The sequence below is a fragment of the Notolepis coatsorum genome (genome assembly GCF_963971535.1).
Source record: "Notolepis coatsorum genome assembly, contig: SCAFFOLD_150, whole genome shotgun sequence".
Taxonomy (NCBI): domain Eukaryota; kingdom Metazoa; phylum Chordata; class Actinopteri; order Aulopiformes; family Paralepididae; genus Notolepis; species Notolepis coatsorum.
The window spans coordinates 375,116-400,551 of NW_028170110.1; the positions used below are offsets into that span (position 1 = coordinate 375,116).

The 25,436-nt window shown below is 44.5% G+C and overlaps 1 protein-coding gene across 1 annotated transcript in view; it reads left to right on the forward strand.

The window, feature by feature from the left end:
- Positions 1-2,596: 2,596 nt before the first annotated feature.
- pcf11 (PCF11 cleavage and polyadenylation factor subunit) overlaps positions 2,597-25,436 on the forward strand; it is a 39,411-nt gene continuing 16,571 nt past the window's right edge. The window contains exons 1-9 of the mRNA XM_084339464.1: positions 2,597-2,897; positions 11,811-11,936; positions 12,796-12,978; positions 13,408-13,656; positions 14,038-15,038; positions 15,131-15,305; positions 15,467-15,878; positions 16,131-16,289; positions 22,706-24,312. Of these exons, the coding sequence (XP_084195590.1) occupies positions 2,748-2,897; positions 11,811-11,936; positions 12,796-12,978; positions 13,408-13,656; positions 14,038-15,038; positions 15,131-15,305; positions 15,467-15,878; positions 16,131-16,289; positions 22,706-24,312 (4,062 nt within the window). The 5' untranslated portion in view covers positions 2,597-2,747. The remainder of the gene's footprint in view (positions 2,898-11,810; positions 11,937-12,795; positions 12,979-13,407; positions 13,657-14,037; positions 15,039-15,130; positions 15,306-15,466; positions 15,879-16,130; positions 16,290-22,705; positions 24,313-25,436) is intronic.

Below are 25,436 nucleotides of genomic sequence, written 5' to 3' on the forward strand. Positions count from 1 at the left end.
CAGCTTGTGACTGCAACTTGTTCCTGTTTGCGGACGACTCAGCCCTGCTGGTCTCTGACAAGAACAAGTTACAGGTTGAAAAAACCCTCAGCTCAGAACTAGGCAAAATCTGCATATGGCTCGCTGATAACAAACTATCATTACACATGGGCAAAACAGAGTCCATTCTCTTCGGTTCAAATAACAAACTCAGCAAGACCGACGGCTTCTCAGTTACAGTGGGTGACAATATTGTCACAAGGAAAGAAGATATTACCTACCTGGGTTCCATCCTAGAGGCAAATCTTTCCTGTGACAAAATGGCATCCAATGTAATAAAAAAAGTCAACCAACGAACTCGATTCTTGTACCGGATTTCCTCTCTGGTAAACAAGAATACCCTGAAGACTCTGGCAGGAGCACTCATTCAAGGGTACTACGACTATGCTTGCACCTCATGGTACCAAAGCACCTCAAAGGCGCTAAAAACAAAATTACAAACATCTCAAAACAAACTGGTCAGACTACTGCTTGACCTTACTCCTAGAACCCACCTCACCCCTGCCCACTTTGACAACCTAGGATGGCTTAGAGTAGACGACAGAGTACAGCAACTTGCAATGGGCCTGGTCTACAAGATACACTACACGACCAAGGTACCCATGTACATGTCAAAATACTTCCCAAAGGTCAGTGAATACCACGATCACAACACCAGAGGGAGCTCCACAAATCATGTTAAACCCAGATTCGGCTCAAACAAGGGACTAAACACGTTTCGCAATTATGCCACATCAATGTGGAACGCCCTACCCAAAGCTGTAAAGGAATGTGAATCACTACCCACTTTCAAAAACACTCTCAAAAAACACCTAAGGGAGACTGCAACTCGAAACTGGCCCCTGTAAATGTCCGAACACAACCCCCTCCAATGTACAGTAAATTACCAAGTATGGTCTTGTCAATATTCCAATGTACAGTTTTGTTTGTACAGTTGTACAGTGTCCCCCACCCACCCCTCCTACCCAACCCCCCCCCCCACTCCTACCCAACCCCCCCACCCACCTCCAATGTACAGTCCCCCCCACCCCCACCTACCCAATCCAATGTACAGTTTCTACGTCAAATGTATATACTCTTCTTTCTGGACTCTTTTTGTATCACAAACAGTACTGTATTTGCAAATCTGGTATGTCATAAATGTATAGATGTAGCAGTACTGTCTATCTGTATGTCATGTATGTCATATATGTCCTGATGAATTGAAAATGGGGGACCCTAATGTAAACAAGACAAAAGTCTTTCTCTGGTCTGCAATGTCTGCATCCCCTTAACAATTGTGTGTATTGAGCTGTACTGTATTGTACCCATTCTGTTAATAAAGTTTTCAATCAATCAATCAATCAATCAATCTTTAGAGCAGGGCGATGGACCGCCTGTACGTTAATGCCAAGCAAGCAGTGCAAAAATGCTTCCGCATTCGTCACCGCACGCTAGTGCGGTAAAGCGCCCTTCTTTTCAGACAAATGCTACCGTGCGTGCACCGGCGGCGGCGTGCTCGCTCAGGTGCGTGCGTGCGCCGGCGTGCTCGCGCGAGGTGCCCGCGCATGCGCATGAGATCCCGCCTTGGTTCGACACGAGCGGAGCTCAATATATATAAGTCACCGCCCCTTATTCAGTATCTAGCAATAGCTCAATTGGCAAGGACACATGGCTGTGGATCCTATGGCTTGTTTGCTGGCGAGTTCGAATCCCATCGAAAATATTTTTTAACGTGATTTTTTTTTAACGTGTATTCTTTCGCCGGTTAAGGTTAGGCATGGTTAAGGTTAAGGTTAAGGTTAGGCATTGTTTCGGAGTTGGTTAAGGTTAGAACGGTTAAGTTTAGGCGCTGTTAAGGAGCTGGTTAAGGTTAGAGTTTGTCAAAGAGAATGGCAATATAATTTCTATGGTTAAGGTTAGGCATGGTTAAGGTTAAGGTTAGGCATTGTTTCGGAGTTGGTTAAGGTTAGAACGGTTAAGTTTAGGCGTTGTTAAGGAGCTGGTTAAGGTTAGAGTTTGTCAAAGAGAATGGCAATAGACAGCCTATTTCCGCGCGACCTGGGCGCTGGGCGGCGGAAAATGAAAGGCGCATTACTGCATGCCACTACGGTAAATTTTTGCACTGCTTGCTTGGCATAAAGCTACACGCCGATGGACCACCAGCCCTGATTCCAAACTCTAAGCATAACCCACTTCGAAAGAGGGCCAAAGCATAACCACTTCGAAGCAGAGAATATGTACAAGGCGGAAGAGCCCTTCGGAGCTAAACCAATCAGAGAGGGTCTTCGCTGTACGCGGGCTAGCCAATCAGAGAGTGTCTTCTCAAACTGCGGCTACGAAAGAAAAAAAATAATCACGCGGCTCATCTTTGTCGCTTGAGCGTTATGCAACACAATGTCTCCGATTGGTTACCGTGTACAGTCTGTCAAAGTGTGGACCAATGAGAATAAAGCTGTGGTCTCGAGAGACCAGGGAACAGGCCAATAAGAGGACACTGACGTCACGGCGCATGTAGAACAGTCTGCGTGGTGACGTCACGCGGGGCTGTTCCGAGCTGGCTGCGGTCGCCATCTTGTTTGACCAACTGGAAACACGGAGCGAGGAGGAACTGAACTAATAAAAGCCGAAGTGTTGTTCTCGAGACTCTCCGGTTCACCGTGAATAATAAACATGGTTGTTGTGATGGTGCTTGTGTGCTTGGTGTAGCGGCGGCGCGCGGCGGCGAGATGGAGGACGCGTGTCGGGAGTACAGCTCGTCTCTGGAGGACCTGACGTTCAACAGCAAGCCGCACATCAACATGCTGACCATCCTGGCCGAGGAGAACCTGCACGCGGCGCAGAGCATCGTCGCGATTATCGAAGCACAAATAATCAAGGTTTTTATGAAATATAGAATTTTAATTTTCAGAGGCTTTAACGACGCTAATAACGTCGCCGTGAAGTAGCCGCCGCGGCGAGGGGCCTCCTGCTGTTAGCCGTTAGCTGTTAGCTGCTAGCTGTTAGCTGCTGAGGACAACATGGCGGCGCTGGGGGGAGCTCCCTAACCCTGACCCTAGGGGGCGCTGGGGGGAGCAGGGTTAACGTTACAGACCCAGGGCTGCTCTGTCTGTCAACAACACGACTACACCCTGTTGTACAAACTACTTATTTACTTATGTCAATATAGGCACAACGTTAGGGCGAGTAACTGTCCTACATGACCAACGCAACTACTAGTCGTGTTCACTTGGACGGTAATAATTCCGTGTCTTAAGTGTTGAGCAACAACCCGTGACGTTAGTGTCTGGTAACATTAGAACGTGACGCCATTAGCTGCTGGGCGCATGCGCAGTGTAATACAGTGTAAACATATTTAAATGGTGTCAAACATATTTAAATTCAGTGTCAAACATTTTTAAATAGTGTCAAACATATTTAAATAGTGTCAAACAGTGTAATACAGTGTAAACACATTTAAATACAGTGTCATACAGTGTAAAACATATTTAAATGCAGTGTAAAACATATTTAAATACAGTGTCAAACATATTTAAAGTGTAAAACAGTCAAACATATTTAAAGTGTAAAACGTGTATTGTCATGTCAGGCAAATTAAAGATTCAAGATTGTTTATTGTCATGTGCAAAGTTAAACAGACAGTTTGCCATACAATGAAAATCTTACTTTGCTAGTCTGCCCTTCACACAAAATCACACAATACTTAACAAAAACATATTTTAAATACAAGCCAGTGCTAGATAATAAGGTAAAAATAGATCAATATATATATATACAAGGCAAAATAATTGCCATTGGCCATGTAATTGCTTAATTTGCCACACAGTTCAAAGTGTTCCCAGATAAGCGGTCTCGTGTATATAATATATATAATATAATTGTTGCTCACCGCTGCTACATTAACCCTTTCACTGCCACACGACAGAAGTTTAACCCTTTCACTGCCACATGCCAGAAGGTTAACCCTTTCACTGTCACACGACAGCCGGTTAACCCTTTCACTGTGGCAATACAGAATGTTAACCCTTTCACTGTGACGATACAGAAGGTTACCCCTTTCACTGTGACAATAAGTGACAATACAGAAGGTTAACCCGTTCACTGCTAATGATGGGAGCATCGCCGTCGGTTGTGTGATAGTAAAGGGTTAACCTTCTGTCGTGTGGCACTGAAAGGGTTACTGTGGTGACGTCGGAGCCAGAGAAACGGAGACAGTCTGTAAAGTTCAAAGGGTTTGTGCACAAACGGCCTAATGTGACCTCAACTGCACAGGGATCTGGCCATTTTAATAACGGATTGATCTGAATCAAAGTAACGAATTGGGGACAAGATCTTTGACCAATTTCAAACATATTTGGTTTTATTTGAAACTTGATATGATATAGAGGAACAATTCTGTAATGAGTGACTATTTCAAAATAATCGTAGTTATCATATAATTGGCATCACACATGATTATTCGATTATTGCAGCAGGCCAGCAGCCCTATGCTTTCCCGCATTAGGTTGACACGATGCCATGGGCCTGAAGTCAAATCATTGCCTGACTGGCATGATGCCATTTAGAGCCTTGAAAATGATTGGCATGGTTTTTGTCATTACAGATGCCACGACGTTGAACTATTGACTTGATTGTTTGTATAGACTTCTAGAGCAATGTTTATAATCTGCACTGTTTGCAAAGTGGCCAATGTTGCAGGTGACCTGCCATCCCAAAATTATCTTATGTTAAAGCGACAATGTGTCTTTTGAAAATGTATTTAATTCTTTATTTTGCATTAATCAATTAAGTTCTGGAGTGTGTGTGTAATAGAGCAAATTGAGACCAATTTACTCTGTACATGCTGCTCCAGAACTTGATTGATTAATACAAAATAGACACATTGTTGCCCAAAATAGACACATTGTTGCCTTACCTTTTGATAAGGAAACTTAATTTTGATGTGGCAAGTCCTGCACAGGGTCTGTTACGTGACGGAACGATTCAGCCAATATTTCAACTTCTCGCTGTCTGCATGAGGGGAGACTAAATGCTCTCACCGGCCCGCAAAGCTACAGCCGCCGTCATAATTCTTACCTTAAAAGTTGTTTATTAACCTAGCCACTCCCACCACCTACAAATTAAACCTAAATGTTTTCTTTTTGGAAGCCTAGTGAGAGCATTTAGTCGTACGTGAGGCGTTGATCCCATCAGCTGATAACGCTGGTGTTAAAAAAACAAAACAACATTTAGATTAAAACGAGCGAAATAATCTATTCAATATCGTTTTTCCCCCCGGCGATATTGCGACAAAACCCTAGTGTGTTGAAATAAATCGGAATTATACGTAAACTGGGCCTACGATTACATGGGCCTACGATTTGTTTTGCAATACTACAGAATCGCTCTAAACAAAGCTTTAATGTTTGTTTGAGCCTCACAGCCTCAAAGCTAGATGTTTTTTTTTAATTTAACATATTAAAAGATTAAAAAAATATTGTTTATTTTTCCATAATAAAAACCATGTACAGACGTGTATGCTGAAGCAAATAATTTATCATAAGTAACATCTACTGTGTAGGAGACTACTCTTTCTTCACCGCCCTTGTTGCCAGCTAACTTTGGTGACGCTAGTCAATGGCATGGTGTCGGGTTATCCAAGGGCTTAGATTACGGAGTTCTTAAATCTTTTGTAAGTTCCTAAATTTATATTTGTAAATATCAAAATCTATCAATATGGTGATAAGGCTGCTAGCTTGCCTCAAATTCAGCTAACCATTTTGTTGAGAGAAAAAGAGAAACCCATCTGTTCACTTTGAAATTTACCACAGCATTGCCTTTGGCACATTGAAGGGGAAATACTGCCCTAAAACAGAATTCACATTTTATTCCTATGATTTTGAACAATTCACTCTTGATTTGAACAAGTCTTTCTCAAGCACGATCCAATAATCTTGATGTCGTGGAGAGGCAATCACGAGACCTGCTATAGGGATTTTCTGGGCCCTGTAGTACCAATATGAGGCAGTAGATGGAGATATTGGTTGCATGCCACATTTATTTTGCCAGTGACTAAATGGATGGCCATGATGGAATGCAGATTACTATTATATATATATATATATATATATATATATAATGTGTGTGTGTATAAACTCTTAAAATATGGTGTGCATTGCCTGTATGGGGGATGTAATGTCGTTATTAGTTAGCCCATTTCGGGTCTGTGATGCACGACAACATGGTTGGACGAGTGAATACAGTCCCTTATATGACCATGGAAAAATCATGGAAAACCATGGAAAACCAGATAATTATCGTGCATCCCTATTTCTATTATCTTAGTGCTTCTGAATTAATGATTTTGTTTTTTAATTAGACGAGATGCTGGAATATTTAGCTGCCATCAGTGAAATGTTTCGAAGCATTGATGCAGTAATCTTAAAATCAATATTTTTTTTATATTTATTTGCTTCAGTCGATTATTTGTGACATGGTAATCTGTAATAATGATAGTTGTAGAGATGGTAGATGGCACATGCCCAATATCACTACTGTCTATTTGGGACTATGCCATCTGTACTGGCAGGTACGGTCATTTTACAGAGATGTTTATGGCATTATATAATAGTCACTCAGATTTACAAATATTGACAAACAGCCCAAGATGTCAATTGTAAGGTGTGAGAATTCTGTTTTACGGTGGGTCATTTCTTCAGTTTTGTTTAGGTGAAGTTTTGGGCCTCGAGTTAATAAAAATGTAGTCACGCTCAGCATCCAATTCGATAGTTGACAAATAAAACGCATTGTGTTTGCGTATTGATCATTATGCTAATAGCCAACATCATTGATTTCCTGCTTTGTATTCCGTAGAACTTGTTACTATAGTTGTTATATTTTAGAAGGCATCAACGTTTAAATTAGAGAGCTCCCACCCCTCCTAGTAGAACTGCAATATCGTTAGAAATATGCCTCAATGACTGTTTACATGCAAGTAAATTATATGACTGTTGTGATTATGAGACTAGTACGGCTGAGCACTTTGCTTGCTCAGTGAAACTGTACCTATCTCAAACCCGCCCTCTTGTTCCTCCAATCTAGGCTTGCTGCAGTAGTCACACATACGCCACACACCACACATTCCCTGCTCCCTTATGTTCTTTCTAAGTACTTCATAAACCTTGCGATTATCCCCCTTTCTTTTATTGTTTCAGTAGCGCAACCAAGGGTGCTAAACGTGTTATAACTTATCAAGCATGTAAATCAGACAACACTGCGGACATTAGCTATTTTTAGTTTTCACTTAATTTTAACTTCACGCGAAGGAGAGATGCATCGAAAATGAATTAAAAACGGATGTAGACGAACACACAGCCTATCGATGTAGTCGTATGTAGGGGTGGGACGATACATCGATCCAGATCGATACATCGATGTAATTATCAACAATCGAATCGGATCGATGCGATGTAATAAGATCGATTCATATCGATACTCTTATTTTGAAAATCCTGTGGCGAGTCTCATATCCACCCAAGAACAACAGCAGTAGCTCCGTGTGTGTAGACGTTACAGCATAGCATTCTCCCTTTCTGTGTGTGTGTGTGCGCGCGTCTTTGGAAAGACCAGATGAGGTCAGAGGAGTTTGATGTTTAAATGTTATTTAAACATAAACAATATAATACATAATAAATGTAGGCCTATACATGATCATGCAACATCAACAAATTGTTGTAGGAACGGTTTGGGAGAGGGAGGTTGTGAGTTTTGAGTTCCAAAAAATGTAGCTTAAAGTTTAAAGCTCAATATATAAAAACGTGGCACTTTACAGTGAACAGGAGGTCTATTTGTATTAAAAACAATAGATTGATTTTCCTTTAAATGTCTGGAAGAGCTCAAAAATACAAATGTCAAATGATATTTTCATTACCTTTTTTTTGTTGATCTAAATGTTACTGATTGTATTAAATGGGCATATGATATCATCTCATATCGATCGCAGGCACCTGAATCTAATCGTATCGTATTGTATCGTGAGAGACTTTGTGATATCGGCAAATATCGTATCGTTGTCCAAAGAATCGATATCGTATCGTATCATGATGAAACTGGTGATTCCCACCCCTAGTCGTATGCCATTAAAGATCAAAGTAAGCGCTCCAGATATTCAGCGTAATTTTGTAAGATGTTCGGTGACTGGCAATACTGGTGTTGTCATGAGTTTTAGTCATTGGAAATTCCACATCACCATGGCAACTCTACTCTAATCACAACTGTTGCTTCCCTCTGACAAAGTTTGCAACCAAGGGAAGCAGCAGTTGTGATTGGAGGATCAAGAGAAGAGGGTGGGGTTTGAGAGGGGTCAATTATGCCCCAGCATTCCTGTTTACATTAAATCTCACAGGAGATTATGTTAACGCAATTCCAGTAGCCCCTCCTATAGGCCATGCGCCATTAAAACTGCAGCTGCTGCATGTTCCTCCCGATGGTACCTTTCCTGTAAGATATCCAAAATGCTGCACTCTTCAGCAGATTTTTAATTGCGCTACCAGATCCTGTTCATACTTAATGCGTTGGGTGGAAAGATGTGCTGCAGATCCTCCTTATAGCTAGTCGTCGTGCTCGTCAATCTCTTTGGAAATGTGGGTGGCCATCGATGGCCATTGCGCCACAACCTAGAGAATTCTGTGTCGTGGCCAGTCACTTTGATACTATGTAAACGTAATTTATAGTTTTTAAAAGGCTGTAACGTGGTGAAAGGAGGCAGGTACTGTGGTACACAGATGAGTAGCCAGTAGCCAAGCGTACATGTATTGTTCTACAAACACCCCCCCACCCCCTGTAACACTCTGAATGACTAATTAAATTAGAATGATGCGATAAAGGCTTTTGTATGACGCATATTGAAATCACAAGTATTGTCATAATCATATTAAGATCATATTGATGTGCATGTAAACTTCGTCATTCTCACATAATTCATTACCTTTACATCCAGGAGATGCCAATAAAGCTTTGTAGTCGGTGTTTGCTATTTGACAACTGGCAAATTTATTCTTTTGGTGGTCACTTGAAGCTTGGCCAGTTAGATAACTTATTCTACCATAATTCACTAGTGTGAATTTTTGAAATGTCAATGAATGGTAAAAAAAAAAAAAAAAATGATAATAAAAAATGTAAAATGTGCTTTTTGTCATTTTTTATTTCCCAGTGTAATTTATTGGTATGACTCTTGATTATATTTCCTGAATGATGTTTAAAGCTCATTGTGATTACTATCACTCATCAGAGGGTGCACTTTGGTTGGTTTTATTGGTTATTTTAAGAGTTGCGCATACGCAGTATTCATGCAGTTTTGGTTACCTGATGTAACGCATGTTGAATCATAACCACAAAAAGATTATATCAAGGCTTCAGGCTCCATTCTTTACCTTAGAGTGTACTTTCAATTTGCAGTATCTTATCTATATTACTTATAGAAGCCATGTGTAGTATTTTGACATTTTAACATCAATATATCACTATCAAATCGATTTTTATTGCTTGGTTTAATAACCTTAAAAAAAGAAGAAGAAAAAGTAGATCTTCACTGCAGAGTTCTGTAGCCTATAGGGATATTTGTGTTTCCTGGTACAATTTGGGGGAAATTGTGCTGGAATGCCTTGTTTTCAAAGCTACATAATTACAACTTTGTGTTGGCATAACTCGTTAGTAAACAAATTAGTTTCATCTGTATCTTGCTGCATCATTTGGCTCGTGTAAACATGGCTATGGCGGTCAATATGGCAAAATCCTCTTTGCAAAAGGAAGCAATGAGTTTATGGGAAATATCTTCAATAAATACTACAGTTCACCCAAAACAAACTAAACATATTTCCCCTATTACACAGAGTGCCATCAATCGATCCAGATAGTTTTGGTGTAAGTTGCCTAGTTTTGGAAATATCTGCGGTCACCCCATTTGGGCTTAAAGCGCCAAATAAAATAATAAGTTAAAATCTCCAAAGCAATGTCTTTACAGAAATCATGACCCTGTTACTCTAGAGAATCCACAGACCCTGTTGTGAGCAGTTTGACGTAGGAACTGTTTTCTACCAACTACATCCCCATTCATTATTATGCTGTGTATTAAATAGAAAAGAGTTCCTACATGAAGCTGCTTGCAGAACGGTCTGTAGATCATCTTGAGTAAACTATGCACCACAGGAGTCATCATCCACTCCATTGTATTGTAAGGGCAGATATCTCTAAACTAGGCAAATCACACAACCATCTGGGTGGATATAGCACTCTGGGTAAGGGGAGGACATGTGTTTATTTTTGTGAGCTGTGCCTTAAAGTTATTGAATCTCTGCACATATCTATTTTCCCTACTTTATTTTTTTATTAAAGAAGCGGTACAATGATGTCAGGAGTGTCATCTTATTCAGCTTTATGAATAATTTGATTTGCTGTTTTAGTACACCCTCTGAGCACAACCAACTCCAGTAGGTTGAGGGGGTGTGGCCCTCTGTTCATTAAAAGGAGATGTCAAGTTAGTATCATAAATACATGAAGCTTTCAATTGTAAACTAATTCATAGGACCAGTGGTTGCTATGGGACATTAAAAATAGGCTAACCTGTACTAGCATGTTATAAATAAACTAGCACAGTTGCTGTGGAGTTTTTTTTTAAACCACAAAGTAACTGAATTGTGGCAAAATAGTTTCATTACTTGTTGTGGACTATCTTTTACAACGACTGAGAACTGCTTCACTGTCCCATCAGGGTAACTCAGTCGATTATGTAAAATAAACTAGATTTTCATTGTACTGACTCTTTAAGGTAGATATACCAAGATATAAAAATAAATTTGATATGTTGATGTTGAAAATCTCTACACACACGAAGCTTTAAGAAACTTACTGTTATTACATCCTGTGAGTTAGATTTTTTGTTTTTGTTGTTTTTATTGAGGGAGATACATTTTCAGAAGTGTAGCAGAGTGGAACGGTTTAATGACTGACTTAATGGGTAATGTACAAAAAGTGGTCTCTGTAATGGAAACCCTTTTTGGAGGTAATTTAAAAAGGTTTTTAAAGGACTGGAGAAAAGCAAACATCATTTTTTTTTAATGAAAACCTCTTTTGTGTTGTACGGTCAACACATTTTGCGGAGATATGGACCCCCCCCCCCAGTATCGATTTTTAGGCTTTTCAACATAACTCCCAGATTTGTGTTCTTGTTTCCTCCCTTATGTCCTACTGTTTAGTTTGTGATGCGGTGATATGCCCCCCGTCCCTGCCCCCCACACAACAAGGATTTAATGCTCAGAGACATAATGGAGAATACATTTTTTCCGGCTTTTCCTGTTGTATCCTGGCTATTGTATTGTCCCGATAGTGGCACCTCAAGATTTTTCTTTTTTTTTATGGACAATTGGAAATGTGTTTTTGGATATTTTTTTAATTTATTTTTTGAATAGAAATTGCATTTCAACTGGAGCACTTATTTGATCCAGAATGAGAAAATGGCGTTTTTTTCTTCTTTTTCTGGAGCAGGGGTTGGATTTTTCGACACCTCGTTTGGCGGCCGGACTACAGATTTTCTCACTTGACATTGACTTTCCTGACCAGGCAATTTTTTTACCATTTTTGGGGGGCGGGTTGGGGGATTGGGATTTTTTTCTTCTTCTTCCAGCTTTTAACACATGGCTACAACTTCCCTTTTGCTTAATTACTTCCAATTGTTCCATGGTCTTTTTAATGTTGATTTGAAATGTTTGTTTAACCCCTGTTGTCGTCTAAACTTGTTGAGTTCTCTATCACTCCAGGCTCCAGCTACCGAGAAGCTTCCAGTTTTGTACTTAGTGGATTCCATAGTGAAGAATGTTGGAGGGGAATACCTTGCAGTGTTTGCTAAAAACCTAGTCACTTCATTTATATGTGTCTTTGAAAAGGTACAAACTTTTTTCTACTTTCTGCCAATACGTATTTAAGATTGAGCACATGTAACTCCTCCCCTCCCCCCGTGTGACCACTGTGTTTGCGCTTATGTAGCCTCCTGCACTCTGCTTCTATGAATATAATGCCTTTTTAATAATAAAATGGTGGGCGTGGGGGTGGTATGCATTGCTTATTAATCATTTTCACATATGCAAATACATTGAATGTTGGATAGTTTTAAGTTTTCACACCGGGTGTTTTACAGTATTGCAACCTCCAATGTTTACCTTTTTTTTAAAGGGGCAGTTCACCCGTACCCAGATATCTGGCTTCACTCCAATACAATGGAGCTGAATGGTGCTCAAAGAAACGCATTTTGGGAAAAACTGGATCGGAGTGCCATTCAGCTCCATATTGGACTGACTGCCGATATCACAAACTAGGCAAATCACACTGAAACTATCTGGATGGATAGGTGGCACTCCAGCTAAGGGGGGAAATGTGTTTTTGAATTCTGGGTGAACTGTCCCCTTGGCTGTACTAACACATTTCCAGTATAAGTTATGTATAGTAGCTTTTAATCGTATTTAGTATGTAATATGTATGTAAACAATTGGGCACTTCTGGACTACTTGAGTGAATACCTACAGTCGACACTGGAGCAAAATGGGCTTAATAAAAAGTAGTTTGGTGCTACGAACAAAGGTTTTCAAAGGCAAACTGCTTTTTCAGTCATTTTTTGTTCCAGTGTGGACTAACGCCGTTTGCGAGAATCCGGAAGTGATTTACGAGTGTGTTGCATTGAATTTCAGCTATAGAATGTGTTTTAGTTTTGTAATTAGCTGCGGACCAAGTCATGTCCTCTCTTTGTAGGTGGATGAAAACACTAGGAAAAGTCTGTTCAAGTTGCGCTGCACGTGGGATGACATATTCCCACCGAAGAAACTGTACGCCCTGGATGCCCGGGTGAACTCCCAGGACCCAGCCTGGCCCATCAAACCACTGCCTCCCACAACCAATGCCAGCATTCATGTGAATCCTAAGTTTTTAAAACAGGTGTGTACAAGTATATTTAACTACATTTCTGTGGTAAAAGGTCTATTGAAACTTGTGTATTGTGTTTTTAATAAAAAAAAAAAATTTACATCTTAGAAACTCTGTATTTTAAGAGGGGAAAAAATGCTAGTTTTAAAGCTTTCTTTGACGAACAGCTGGGCATTTTCTTTGAAGATGTATTTTCTTTTGTATTGCTTTGGCAACTTAAACTGATTTACTGGGACCGGGGTTCTTACACCTTTTGACACTTTGGCTTAAAACATTTTGATGTGATGGAACACCTTTTAACATTTGTACTCGTTGGATTTTAGAATTCACTTCACAAGGTTAACAGGTGCGAGTGTGTATATATATATTATTTTAACGTGCTTTTACAAACCCTGTACCTTCCCAACCCGTGCATCATCGCCCCCTGCTGGTCGCCCCCAGTCTGAGGATGTCTCCGCCCCCAAGGCCCTGGCCCCCCAGCCCGCAGCAGCGCCGCCCCCCCAGCTGGGCCACAGCGTCACGGAGGCCAGCTTCACCCGGGCGCCGCCCCAGCTGGGCCACAGCATCACAGAGGCCAACTTCACCCGCGAGCAGGTGATCCGGCAGCAGCTGCTGGCCAAACAGAAGCAGCTGCTGGAGCTGCAGCAGAAGAAGATCGAGCTGGAGCTGGAGCACACCAAGGCACAGCTGGTACTGAGACCTCTGATCTTTATATATCTTATATATCTTATAGCTGGAGCACACCAAGGCACAGCTGGTACTGAGACCTCTGATCTTTATATATCTTATATATCTTATAGCTGGAGCACACCAAGGCACAGCTGGTACTGAGACCTCTGATCTGATCTTGTTCTTGTTGTTATAGTTGTTTTGTTGCTAGGGGATTCATCAGTGTCGCCAATGTACGTCGTTGTAAATCACTTGGGATCAGATGGTCCGGTGAACGGCGACCATAATGGCTTTTCTTTTGAACAGCGATTTTACTTATTGATAGTCGATTTAAGAAGAAATATTCCTTTCTACTTGTGAATTAGAAATAATAGTAGTTTTGTCATCTTGTGATCCTGCCAGGCGGGGGGTTATGTGCTGACTGTGCCAGCCTCGCCTGCAGTGGGTGCTCCAGCTGTGCCAACCCCAGTGCCAAAGTCGGCCAACCAGTCTGTCCCCGTCATCAAGACGCCCTGGATGCCCCCTCAGAGCGAGAGCAAGCCGGGCATGCGAGACCCCCGCCTCAATCGCCCCGGGCCCTCGGCGGGCCCTCAGCCAAAGGATCAGCCCGGCGGCAACAAAGAAGGCCACGGTGTAGCGGGGCCCGGTCATGAGAAACGACCGCCCCAGAAGACCGGCAAGCCGGAGAAGATGCGGCCTAATAAGAAGGACTTGTTGGAGGAGAAGCCCAAGTCTAAATCCCCGTCTCCCATGCCCAAAGTCGTGCCGAGCAAGGCCAAGCTCTCGGAGGTGGAGCGCGCGAAGCCTCCGGAGGCTGCCAAAAAAGACGCCCGAGTTCGGAAACACATTCCGGATAAGGCTGTCGAGGCCAAAGAGGACGAGTTGAAGGAGAAGAAGCGATGCGCCGACAAGCAGGAGCGAGATGTGGTGCCAGAGCCCCAGAAGTCGTCTCCCAAAGGGAAGCTGGCGAACGGCTCTTTGAACAAACGTGAGCGCATGGAGTCGCTGGAAAAGGCAGATTTCAAGGTCGGGGGAAACGCCCGCACAAACGCTAGGAAACGAACGCGCTCCCGCTCGCGCTCCCGCTCCCCGACGTCATCCCCGAAGAGGAAAGAGCGCAGGTCTCCCAAGGGCCGAGCCAGGAGCAGCTCCATCTCTCCTCCACCGTCTCACAAGCTGAACAAGGCCAGGAGGGTCCACACGAACGAGACGCAACACGGCAAACCCGGCAGGGAGGACAGGCTCACGCCCAAGAAGAGCTTGACGGAGCCCAGGAGGGCCAAGAGGCCCGCGGACGAGCGGCACGCTGAGGGCAGAGAGTCCCACTCGCCCCGGGGCCAAGCGGAGAGCAAGGAGAACAAGGACTCTGCTCACTGCTGGAGTGGATGGAAGGAGAACAAGCAGTGAGTTCAGTTTATATAAATATATATTAATAAATAGTACAATATATAAAGAAAATGTATTGTCACAACTGTATTATTTGTCTCGTCCTCAGCCTGAAGCTGTCGGAGGAGCCCCATGGGAAACCCACTCTTCAGAGACACAAATCGTACAGTGGTCCCCCGCGGCCCACCACCCCCCGCACCCAGAAACACCGCCTCAGTGTTGACGCCAACCTGCAGATCCCAGAGGCCCTTAACTCTGCCAGCAAGAGAGACCTGCTCAACAGGGTATGATTTGTATATATATAATATAACGTGTTACCTTTTGAGTCGCTCCTGAGGGCAATCAAGACCAGCTGGCCTTGACCAGTGGCCAATGTACCCCTCCTTTCATCTCTCGTGCACATTTTAATTGACCTTCCTCCTCCTTCATACCTTCTGCCCCCCAGGCCACCAAGCGTCTAGAGAGCGGGGAGATCTCTCACGAGGACTTCCTGAACGTTGCTCACCAGATTAAGCAGCTCTTCCAGTACCAGGAGGAGATCCTGCGCTCAGACTCTTGGGAGGCCTCCGGCGAGGACGGTGGGCAGCATCCCAAGCAGTTCCCCGCCAAGAAGCCCCTGCTGCCCGCCAGGCACTCGCCCCAGGCGCACCACCCGGCGGACGGCATGCGAGGAGGAGGCTCCGACCTCTCCTCGTACCACAACAAGCACAAGTCCAAGCAGCCGCAGAGGAGGCGTCAGCAGGGGGGCGGAGAGGAGTGGGAAGGTGAGGGCGCTCAGGACCAGGAGGACAGTCTGGTGGGGAAGGCCATGCACCCCCTGCCCCACATGAACACCCGGCCACCCAGGGACCGGCAAGGTGAGCGCTCGGGGGGGGGGGGGGGGTCTCTAGGTGTCCCACGGCTGGATGCCAAGTGATGTTTTATTGTTGCCTGCATGCAACCAACCCCGAAGGACCTCTGTAGATCTAGTGCATAGCGGAGATTTTCTCGTGGTCATTTTCTCAAGAAATAACCCATTAAATCGGGAAGAAAGCATGAAAAATGACGAATGTTTTGCTCTAAAGTTTTGGTGAAACTCTGAAACGCGTGCCTGCTTCTTGTGCCCCCAGGGGAGCGGCACGGCAAGGAGCCGGAGAAGCATCCGGAGCAGCAGCCGCCCCAGGCGCCCATGATCGAGGAGTACAACCACGGCAAGGAGTTCCCCAAGCTCAAGTCCCTGCCAGGGCTCCGCTTCCGGAGGAGGGTGGACCCCCGAGCGACCAGTAATGGTGCCCACTACATACTTTTATTAAACCTAACGGGCGGGCAAAACGGATGGCGTTGGACAATACCAGTCTTGTAATCATTGGCATGTCATCCGAAAGGTGCCTGGTGGGCAATGTCACAACTGTTGCTACAATTATGATTAATATCATTATGATGCTGTATAGCGATCCAGCTAACGTTATATTACAGCATTTCTATTGAGTCATAAATGCACAAGTGCATTATTATCATACGCTCTGCTTCTCCAGTGCCACCAGCAGCAGGTTTTGTGTGATTATTGCAATTTACAATATTTTCTGTCACATCTTTGTCTATGAGAAGTGTGTTTTATTTTTTATATAAATATATGTAGGCTACACACAAGCGGTACTGCCTGCTTTGAACCCTTTCACTGTGACAATACATAAGGTTAGCCCTTTACTATCACACAACCGACGGCGATGCTCCATCATTAGCATCGTTAGTCGGTCGTGTGATAGTAAAGGGCTAACCTTCTGTATTGTCACAGTGAAAGGGTTAACCGGCTGTCGTGTGGCAGTGAAAGGGTTAACCCCCTCAGTCTCCCTACAGCAGCGCTACCATTCAGAGACACGCCCGCTCCCTTCCCTCTTCCCTCCTGCCCCCCCCCCCCCCCCTCTCTCTGTCCCTCTCACATTCACCAACTCTATTCCATGCCAAATTTAAGTCGAGCACTCCCTTTGATTCCTGCCACCAACTTCAAAGCAGTCGTTTCAGTCCTAGCGACGCGTGCCGGTTGAATAGCCAATGTCAAGTGAAGATCGTTGCACATCGACAATGTGGCCAAACTGGCCTCGAGAGCCAGAACCAGACAATTGCGAGCACAACGTACAATCCCCTTGTATAGCAGGCGAGGATGAATCCACTCTTGTCTCTCCCTTTCGACTCTTACGTCTAGCCTGCATCACAGCTTTCCCTTAACTCATTCAGCGCCGGGGATTAGACGGGTCCCGTTGTAGCTGTGCCACGCTTTAAAGATAGTAGTGCGTCACCTTGTTTGTAGATTTACCGTAAATCCTCTAATATTGGACGGGTCTTGTATTTACCTCAGCTGCAAAGAGCACCAGGCCTTTATTAGAGAGAGGCTTATATAAGAGGCGGGCCTTAATTTCACAAACTGGCCAATTGTAAGTGATTGATTTTATTTAGACATAAACATATACAGATCACATGAGTATTTTCTTTTGTCAGGGTGAAACTGGTGGATTAATGTAATTCACACACTGAAGTTGGAACGGTCTATAGGTTGCGGGGTCCGGGGACGATTTAGCGTGTGGTACCTTCTCGACTCTACCTCAGTCGAATCGAGTTGCATTGATAACATGCAGTTGCTTTAGCTGACGCTGTCATAGCATCATGATCTGTAATGTCAACTGGACAACAACGTACGCCGCCCCGCCTGCCAACGCCATATAGATGGCGAACGTTAACCAACGTTTGCAAACGAAGCCAACATCGTCCAGCCGACACCACAGATCTAGCTATAACAACGTTAGCTAACGCTAATGCTAACGCGAGGGAAACGTTAATGTAGTTGGTGTAGAGAGAGGCAGCACTTAATTTGCATTGGCAAGAGTTTCTCATTCTATATCACGGCACGAAAAATAAAAATAAAACTTCTTTTTGCGACCTTGTATTGGAAGCTGGCCTGTATTTGTCTGCATGTATCAAACCCCCCCGTCCTTTATTTGAGTACCCTCCAATATTAGAGGATTTACGGTATATCTATATTCTATATTATAGCTATGTGGACAATACTATGGTCATTTGACAGTGACTTTCTTCCGTCCAAGATGCGTTATCCCCTGGTGAATATAAGTATAATTTCAGAGTGGTCTGGGGTAATTCCCGAAAGGCTGAGTTATAGCCTTATACGTGAATTCTATATAATCGTTGGCGTTTCTTGCCTGGACACGCTACTATTCCCAAATCAAATGTATATAATGGGTATTATGTTTAATCATGAATGCATGAAAGGGGGGGGGGGGGGTCGTTTCTGATTATTTGATTGCCAGTAACGGTATTCGTATTGAACACAAACGCTGATCAGCTGGATCGGTATAAAAACATTGCACGATCAAGCTAGAATTGACGTCCGATAGTCCTTACCTGTGATCGGGAGTATTCCAAAAATAATATTCCAATTGTTTGATCGCCATCTGGTCCATGACATAACCCACCACAACATATGGATCGGGGGCATTTGACACGCTTCAATGCAATCGGGAGAACCACTTTACTCGCCTGACCCAGAAAACTTCGCCATTTGAGTGTAACACAGGGTCTGGAACAGGGTTTACTGCACTCTCGATACTGCCACCTGGGATGATCTGGCCGGTACTGCGCCCTTGGTCGCAATTTGCCTTCTAACGGCAACATACGGGTCCGTGACATTGAATAGAATATTAAAAAGGAAAAACGATCTACCGGTAATAACGAGTATAATCGTTGTTGGCGGGGAATGAGTTAACCTCTTCCGCCCGCGCGGTCCGTCGGTAGACCGCAAATGACATGTAATAAATCAATATCTCTAGACTGTCGTTTCAAACGTATTTAAGTATAAACATAACCATGTCACAACAGCATTTATAATGTATATTATCATCAATACGTTGGTTTAGGAATAGGTTAAAGTGTTAGCGACTATTTTGGAAAACCTTGAACCATGGGAATTGTAGTTTTTTTGCTGCCATTTTGTAGAGCACATCCATATCTCTGGATCTGCGTTGGAATTTTTCAAAACTACACTTCCTGAAAGGATCTATGGGGTTCCGTACCTTCATAGTTCTGTATGCATTTTTAATTTTTCGGGATAATAAGCCACAAAACGTAACGTTATTGACAAATATTGAAGCGCAGTTAGTTTCTCTTCCCTATTGTTAGCATGCAGCAACAGTTGGATCTGAAATTAGTTTCAAAACGGTTGCACCCTGGTCAAAATAATTTATTTTATTAGATTTCATTATCTGTTCTTATGCATGCCTGGTGATACTAAATTGAACTCGGCCATTTGAGAGATAATATATGTATATATATATATATATAAATGTGCCAATTGGCTATAATAAGGTAATTTATAAGCCTGCTATTCTATATTTTATAATAATATTTCAAATTGCATTGGTTCAGATGGGAGAATTCAGTACTGTATCTACAGAACCTTCCGTTTAATCTTCCCTTTATTCATTTCCTTAAAATTTTTTGTACACATGATCTCAAGAAGGTATTGAACGAGATGATTTTTTAATGTTTAGTCATTATTAGCATGGTGTTATTCACTGTCAAAGATGCAAAGAAAAATCATAATTCACATTCTCCTTTGTTTCATCACAATTTAAGCAAGCCTAGCCATAGATGTCCCTAGATACCAAGAATATGCAAATGATCTTGTAGAAGTGGAGCAATATTCCATTTACTTAGGCATGTATTTTAGGCAGATTTTCAGAAAATAGGCTCCGGGCTTAACACATTGGACGCCATCCACGTCGTAAACCGTGTTTGCCCGCCATGCGTTGACCGCCAGGAACGGCGAAAGACGTTTTTGAGATCAATATTTAATTTTTTCGCCATGGCATTCATAATTAATTCAGCCTCCCTCCGGATCGCAGCTAGACCCCTGTCTGATATTGCAACGTCTCAATACCGCCGCCTGGTGGATGGTCGGGCGAGTTACACTCCTCGAAACCGGAAGTGCTGATCGGTGCATCTAGGAAGTACCTCCGGCAGTACTATCTTGTTGCGTGGGTCCAGACAGACACTGACGTGTATTTGGATCTCTTCCATAACTCAATAATCAATATGATTTTGGCGTTTATTGCGCCATACAAACTGGAAATGGATCTGGGAGGTATGCGTCAAATAAGTGGGATCTTTTACCTCCAGTATCATCGGCGAACGGTAAGAGGACACTAACGTTATTTTCAACCCGATTGTGCATTTCTTTGTTTGCAATCCATCTGGTCAATATATCAACCCATACTAAATAAAGCCGTTAGTGAGATTCAAGGAATTATAAACGACCTTTCCTTCATGCATGATGAAGCTTAATGTATACCGATCATATACATTTGAATTTTTGTATATAGTGTGTGTATAGGAAAGAAACGCCAATCGATAATCAATATGCGTCGGGGCCTATAACTCACGTTCTAGGAATTACTGCAGAAAACGTTAAAAACATACTTATATTCTAGAAGGTATTTTTGTATCAATGAAAAAATATAACGTTCCCACATCTTGAGCGATAGATAATCGATGTTGAATGGGCCATAGTAATGTCAATATAGCAATAAAATAAAAAAAAGTTATAGTCCTGCAAAGAAGGTAAACATCTCCATAGGCTTTCAACGGTGGCAGACTGGGTACTTTGATGGGTACAATGGCTGGCAATAAATGTGTTAAGAGGTTAATGGGTTTTATTTTTTTTTTATTTTACAAAATAATAGGAATCTGATTTGGCTTAACACTGAGTGCCACACCCCTTTGACCATATGGCTAGAGTGCCAGCACTGAAGTCAATGAGAGGTCGGGGAAATTTGCGAAGGCTTAAACTATATCTTAAATTATGGCTATGGGTCTAAAACACCCGTCGCTTATCAATGACTTGCTTGCAGTCAACATGTACGAAACGGATTGTTTTTTCATTGATACATTTCCGTTTTTATACCGTTTTGAATACGAGTATAGTTTGAGAGTTCTAGTAATTCCAGAGAAATTCCGCGATAATAGCTCTTTAGTGGAATACACAACACGTAATTTTTTGGCTGATTTTTTTTTTTTAATCTTTTTTCCCCCTCTTTTCCGATTTTTTTTCTCCCATCCCACTGTTAGTCGTTATGCCAATTCCCAACCCCCTTCCTGGTTGTTGCACACTTTCCCCTACTGTTGGTCCGAGAGGCCGGAGACTGTCTCATGCTTTCCTCCGACGCATGTGCAGCCAGCCGGCAGCCAGCCTGGCAGCGCAGACTCTCACTGGGAGAGTGTAACGTGTGGGAGGCCGCACTACCTCTCTCCAGATTCTACCCTTGCTGAGCAGGCGCCCCGACCGAACTGTAGGGGTCGCTGTCCACAACGCCCAGGACCCACCCGCCAGCTTTCCCCACCCCCTAATACTGCCAATTGTATTAGTGTGAACGGCCAGCCAAGCTGGTGACAACGCCGCGAGCTGGATTCGAACACGCGAACCCAGCGTCTCCAGTGTTGGTGACGAACGCAATCTCCGCTACGCCACCTGACCGCCTTTAGGCTGATTTATTAATCGTTTTCAAATAAACGCTAGATTATCGATAGTATATGTGTACTTATGCACGCTAGAGAAGCGGGCTGAAAAATCTATCCATGACCTGCTCAGCGCTAACGTCATACACACGCTGCAATGGCTGAGAAAAAAAACATCTGATTAACCCAATACTGGTCAAATAGAGTCCTTACCTCACATCAGATGTTCTGCAAAAAGATTAATCCAATTCATGATCGCCATTCCAAATATTGATCGTGTTTATTGATCCAACGTTATGTACTCGAGTCGAAACACATAATCGACGCTGCTCTGAGGGTCCTCAGTCAATCTGGTAACACGATACTGCATGCCCGAGATGGGAAAACCCCAGACCGGACTTTTTTTCTGATGCACATGCCCACCCAATCCAATCCAATGATGTGCAATACCATCCGGGGAGACGATAGGCGGCGGTATTTGCCCTTTGCGAGCTCAGACCCATTCCCAACGATAACGTCAGGCTGGATGGATGAAAAATGAATGGATATTGCTAATAAAAGCAAAAACGAGAAAAAGACGAGAACTCGTCATTGGCACTCAACGCATGGCGAGTTAACGCGACTGATCTCGTCGTCGGCACGCAATGCGTTAATGTAGCTGATACCGATTTCAAAGATGGGAGTGGGACATCCCTACTCAATATTAGTCTACTCTGATGTGAAACGGTTGCGAAGCTTTTTGATAAGTGGTACATGTGATTTTTCAGAGACATGAATGGATGGATATCACTATAAAGAGCTTAAAGCACCATAGCACTGTGATTTCTATCCCAATTCGCACTCTGGCTTATTTCCTTGTGTGATATCTGTAGAAACGGGTTTTGCGTGTCTCATGTCCTTGTTTATCTCATGCCCCTCTTTATCTCATGCCCCTCTTTATCTCATCCCCCTCTCTTTATCTCATCCCCCTCTCTTTATCTCATCCCCCTCTCTTTATCTCATCCCCCTCTCTTTATCTCATCCCCCTCTCTTTATCTCATCCCCCTCTCTTTATCTCATCCCCCTCTCTTTATCTCATCCCCCTCTCTTTATCTCATGCCCCTCTTTATCTCATGCCCCTCTTTATCTCATCCCCCTCTCTTTATCTCATCCCCCTCTCTTTATCTCATCCCCCTCTCTTTAGCGGAGAGAGAGTGGAACTCGCCGCTCACGGAGCGACAGTGTTACGAGGACCGGGGGGAGCAGAAGAGCGGCTATGACACAGCCAGGCGCTACGGAGCACATCCCGATTCCCGGCACGGTGCCCCGCGCAGGCAGGAGCCCCTCTCCATCCCCCCTCCTCCTCCTCCTCCTCCTCCTATGAGTCACGGGAGATGCCCCAGCCCGGCTAACCTGGAGGGCCCGGCCAAGCGGTCCCCGGTGGCTGCGTTTGAGCGAGAACCCCTCTCCCCGCTCCATCCGAAAGACTCCGGAGAGCTCAGTCCCGTCCCCCGGTTCGAGAGCCCCAACAGCGAGCACTCTGACGACGGGCCCCTGAACCTCGACGTTCCTCCTCCTCCCAGGTCCATCCTCAAACAGCCGTCCCACGGTGCCCCTCTGGTCGCCGTCCGGCAGCACTCCCCGGGACACACGCCTCCTCACGACGCAGGCCACGCCCCTCGATACGACGGGCCCGGCCACATGGGCCCGTCTCGGCCTCACGTGCCGGCGCGATACGAAGGCGGTCCCGGCCGCTACGATGACTTCTCTAGGTATGACGGGCCTCACCAGCACGGCCCCGGGAGGTTTGAGGGTGGCAGGCCACCTCCGCACGGCGCTCCGGAGAGATTTAACGGACCCGTGAGGTATGATAACCCGCCCATGTCTCAAGGCCCAATGAGGGGCGGGGAGGGGCGGGGGAGGCCCTTCGAAGGGCCTTCCCATCCGCAGGGCCCGGGGAGATTCAATGGTCCCATTGGACAGCAGCCACCGGTACGGTTTGAGGGACAAGGGCCTGGTCCTGGACACTTTGATGGCCCTATGCAGCCCAACCATTTTGACAGGCCACAGAGGTTTGACGGCAACATGGGCCCGATGTCTGGCCCGATGTCTGGCCCGATGTCTGGCTCGATGTCTGGCCCGATATCTGGCCCGATGCCTGGTCCGATGCCTGGTCCGATGCCTGGTCCGATGTCTGGCCCGATGTCTGGCCCGATGCCTGGTCCGATGTCTGGTCCGATGTCTGGTCCGATGTCTGGTCCGATGTCTGGTCCGATGCCTGGTCCGATGCCTGGCCCGATGCCTGGCCCGATGTCTGGCCCAGGTCCAGTAGGCTTCCAGCAACCATGTCCAATGCGATTCAATGGGCCTCCTAATCAGATGGGTCCCGTACGCTTCGACGGCCCCTCCCCGCCTGGACCGATGCACTTCCACGGTCCCGGCCAGCCTGGCCCAAGGTACGACATGCCCAACATGCCCCTCCAGGGCATGCCGCCACGCTTTAACTGTCCCCCAGAACAGCAGGGCCCGCCGAGATTCGGCCCTCCTAACAACATGCAGCCTCTCGGCCCCCCCATGTACGAGAACCCCGCCCCCCCGCAGCAGCAGCCCGGCGGCTTCAACATGCCCGGCCAGTGCTTCCCACAACAAGCCCTGAACCCTCAGTTTTCCGGAGGTCCACTTCCTTTCCCAGCGCAGCAGAACGTCCTACAGGGAGGGAACTTCAACGTGCCGCCAGGCCCTGCCTTCAGCCAGCCTGCTGGGCCTCCCTTCTTCAACCCTGTGGCGCCACCTGCTGGGATGCAACAGCCGGTGAGCCTCCCCTCCTCTTTGTCAGTTGGGCGTTCATCCTTTTGATTACGGTTCTACAGTGCTATGATTCAGATTATTTTTAGGGATATTGATTTTTTGACACCGATACCGATAACTTTATGCTCCTCAAGCCGATAACCGATATTTATTGTATTATAAAAAAATATTTAATGTATGTATATTTTTTTTTATCTTTTTTTTCAACATGAAACAAAACATATCACAATACAATAATAATACATAAAAAGACTTCCCAGGACAATAACTTAACACCAACTTAAATGTGACCTAACCAGACAACAGAAACAAAAGCCAAGACAACAGTTTTGACTGATAAAGTGACCATATTTTTTTTTCCAAATAAATTCACAATCCGTCAACAACTTGTAATGCATCCAACCTAAGACACTCAAAGCTTTTTGTTCTTCTTTTTTCAAAGCGGAGCCTTGAAAAGAAGGCTTTGAGTGGACACATCACCACCACAACAAGTCACCTGCGGCATCACCACCGCTATGATGGCGTTAAAAGCCTACGACGCTAGAACCTAGAAGCTAGAACCTAGAAGCTAGAAGCTGCTGTGAATCCAAAGCCAGCTATTGACGAGTCGTTTGCTAAATTAAAGAAGTTTGACAGAAATGACCCAAGGGCTCAAGCCGCTAGCTTTTAAGCAGTCCTTGGTGGTGCAAATTAACCTGGCTACTATGGAGCAATAAGTGACTGCGTTCAACCGAGGGTTGCATCACAGCCATGGAAGGGGCTAGCTTTGCTTAGCTCCTCGCGTCGTCGTAGGCTTCTAAGTTAACACAATAACACCGTCTTAGCGGTGGTGATGCCGCAGATGACCCGTCAGGCTGGATGTATTACAAGTTGTTGCCCTTTTCCCTCCTTGTGGAACTTCTGCATTGCATTTATTACAAATAGCAAGCGATCTTTTTCCTCTGAAATTCCGAGTACCGACGCGGCCATCTTTGTTGTCAACGTCCGAGCTGATTCAGAAACTTACGTGGCTACGTCACAGCCAAGAAAGGGAGCGCTGGATTTGTGTAAAACGCCCCGTTTCTAAACCACACGCTGTCAGTCGTACCACAGTACTGGCAAAACTTTTTTTTAAATGTACACGCATG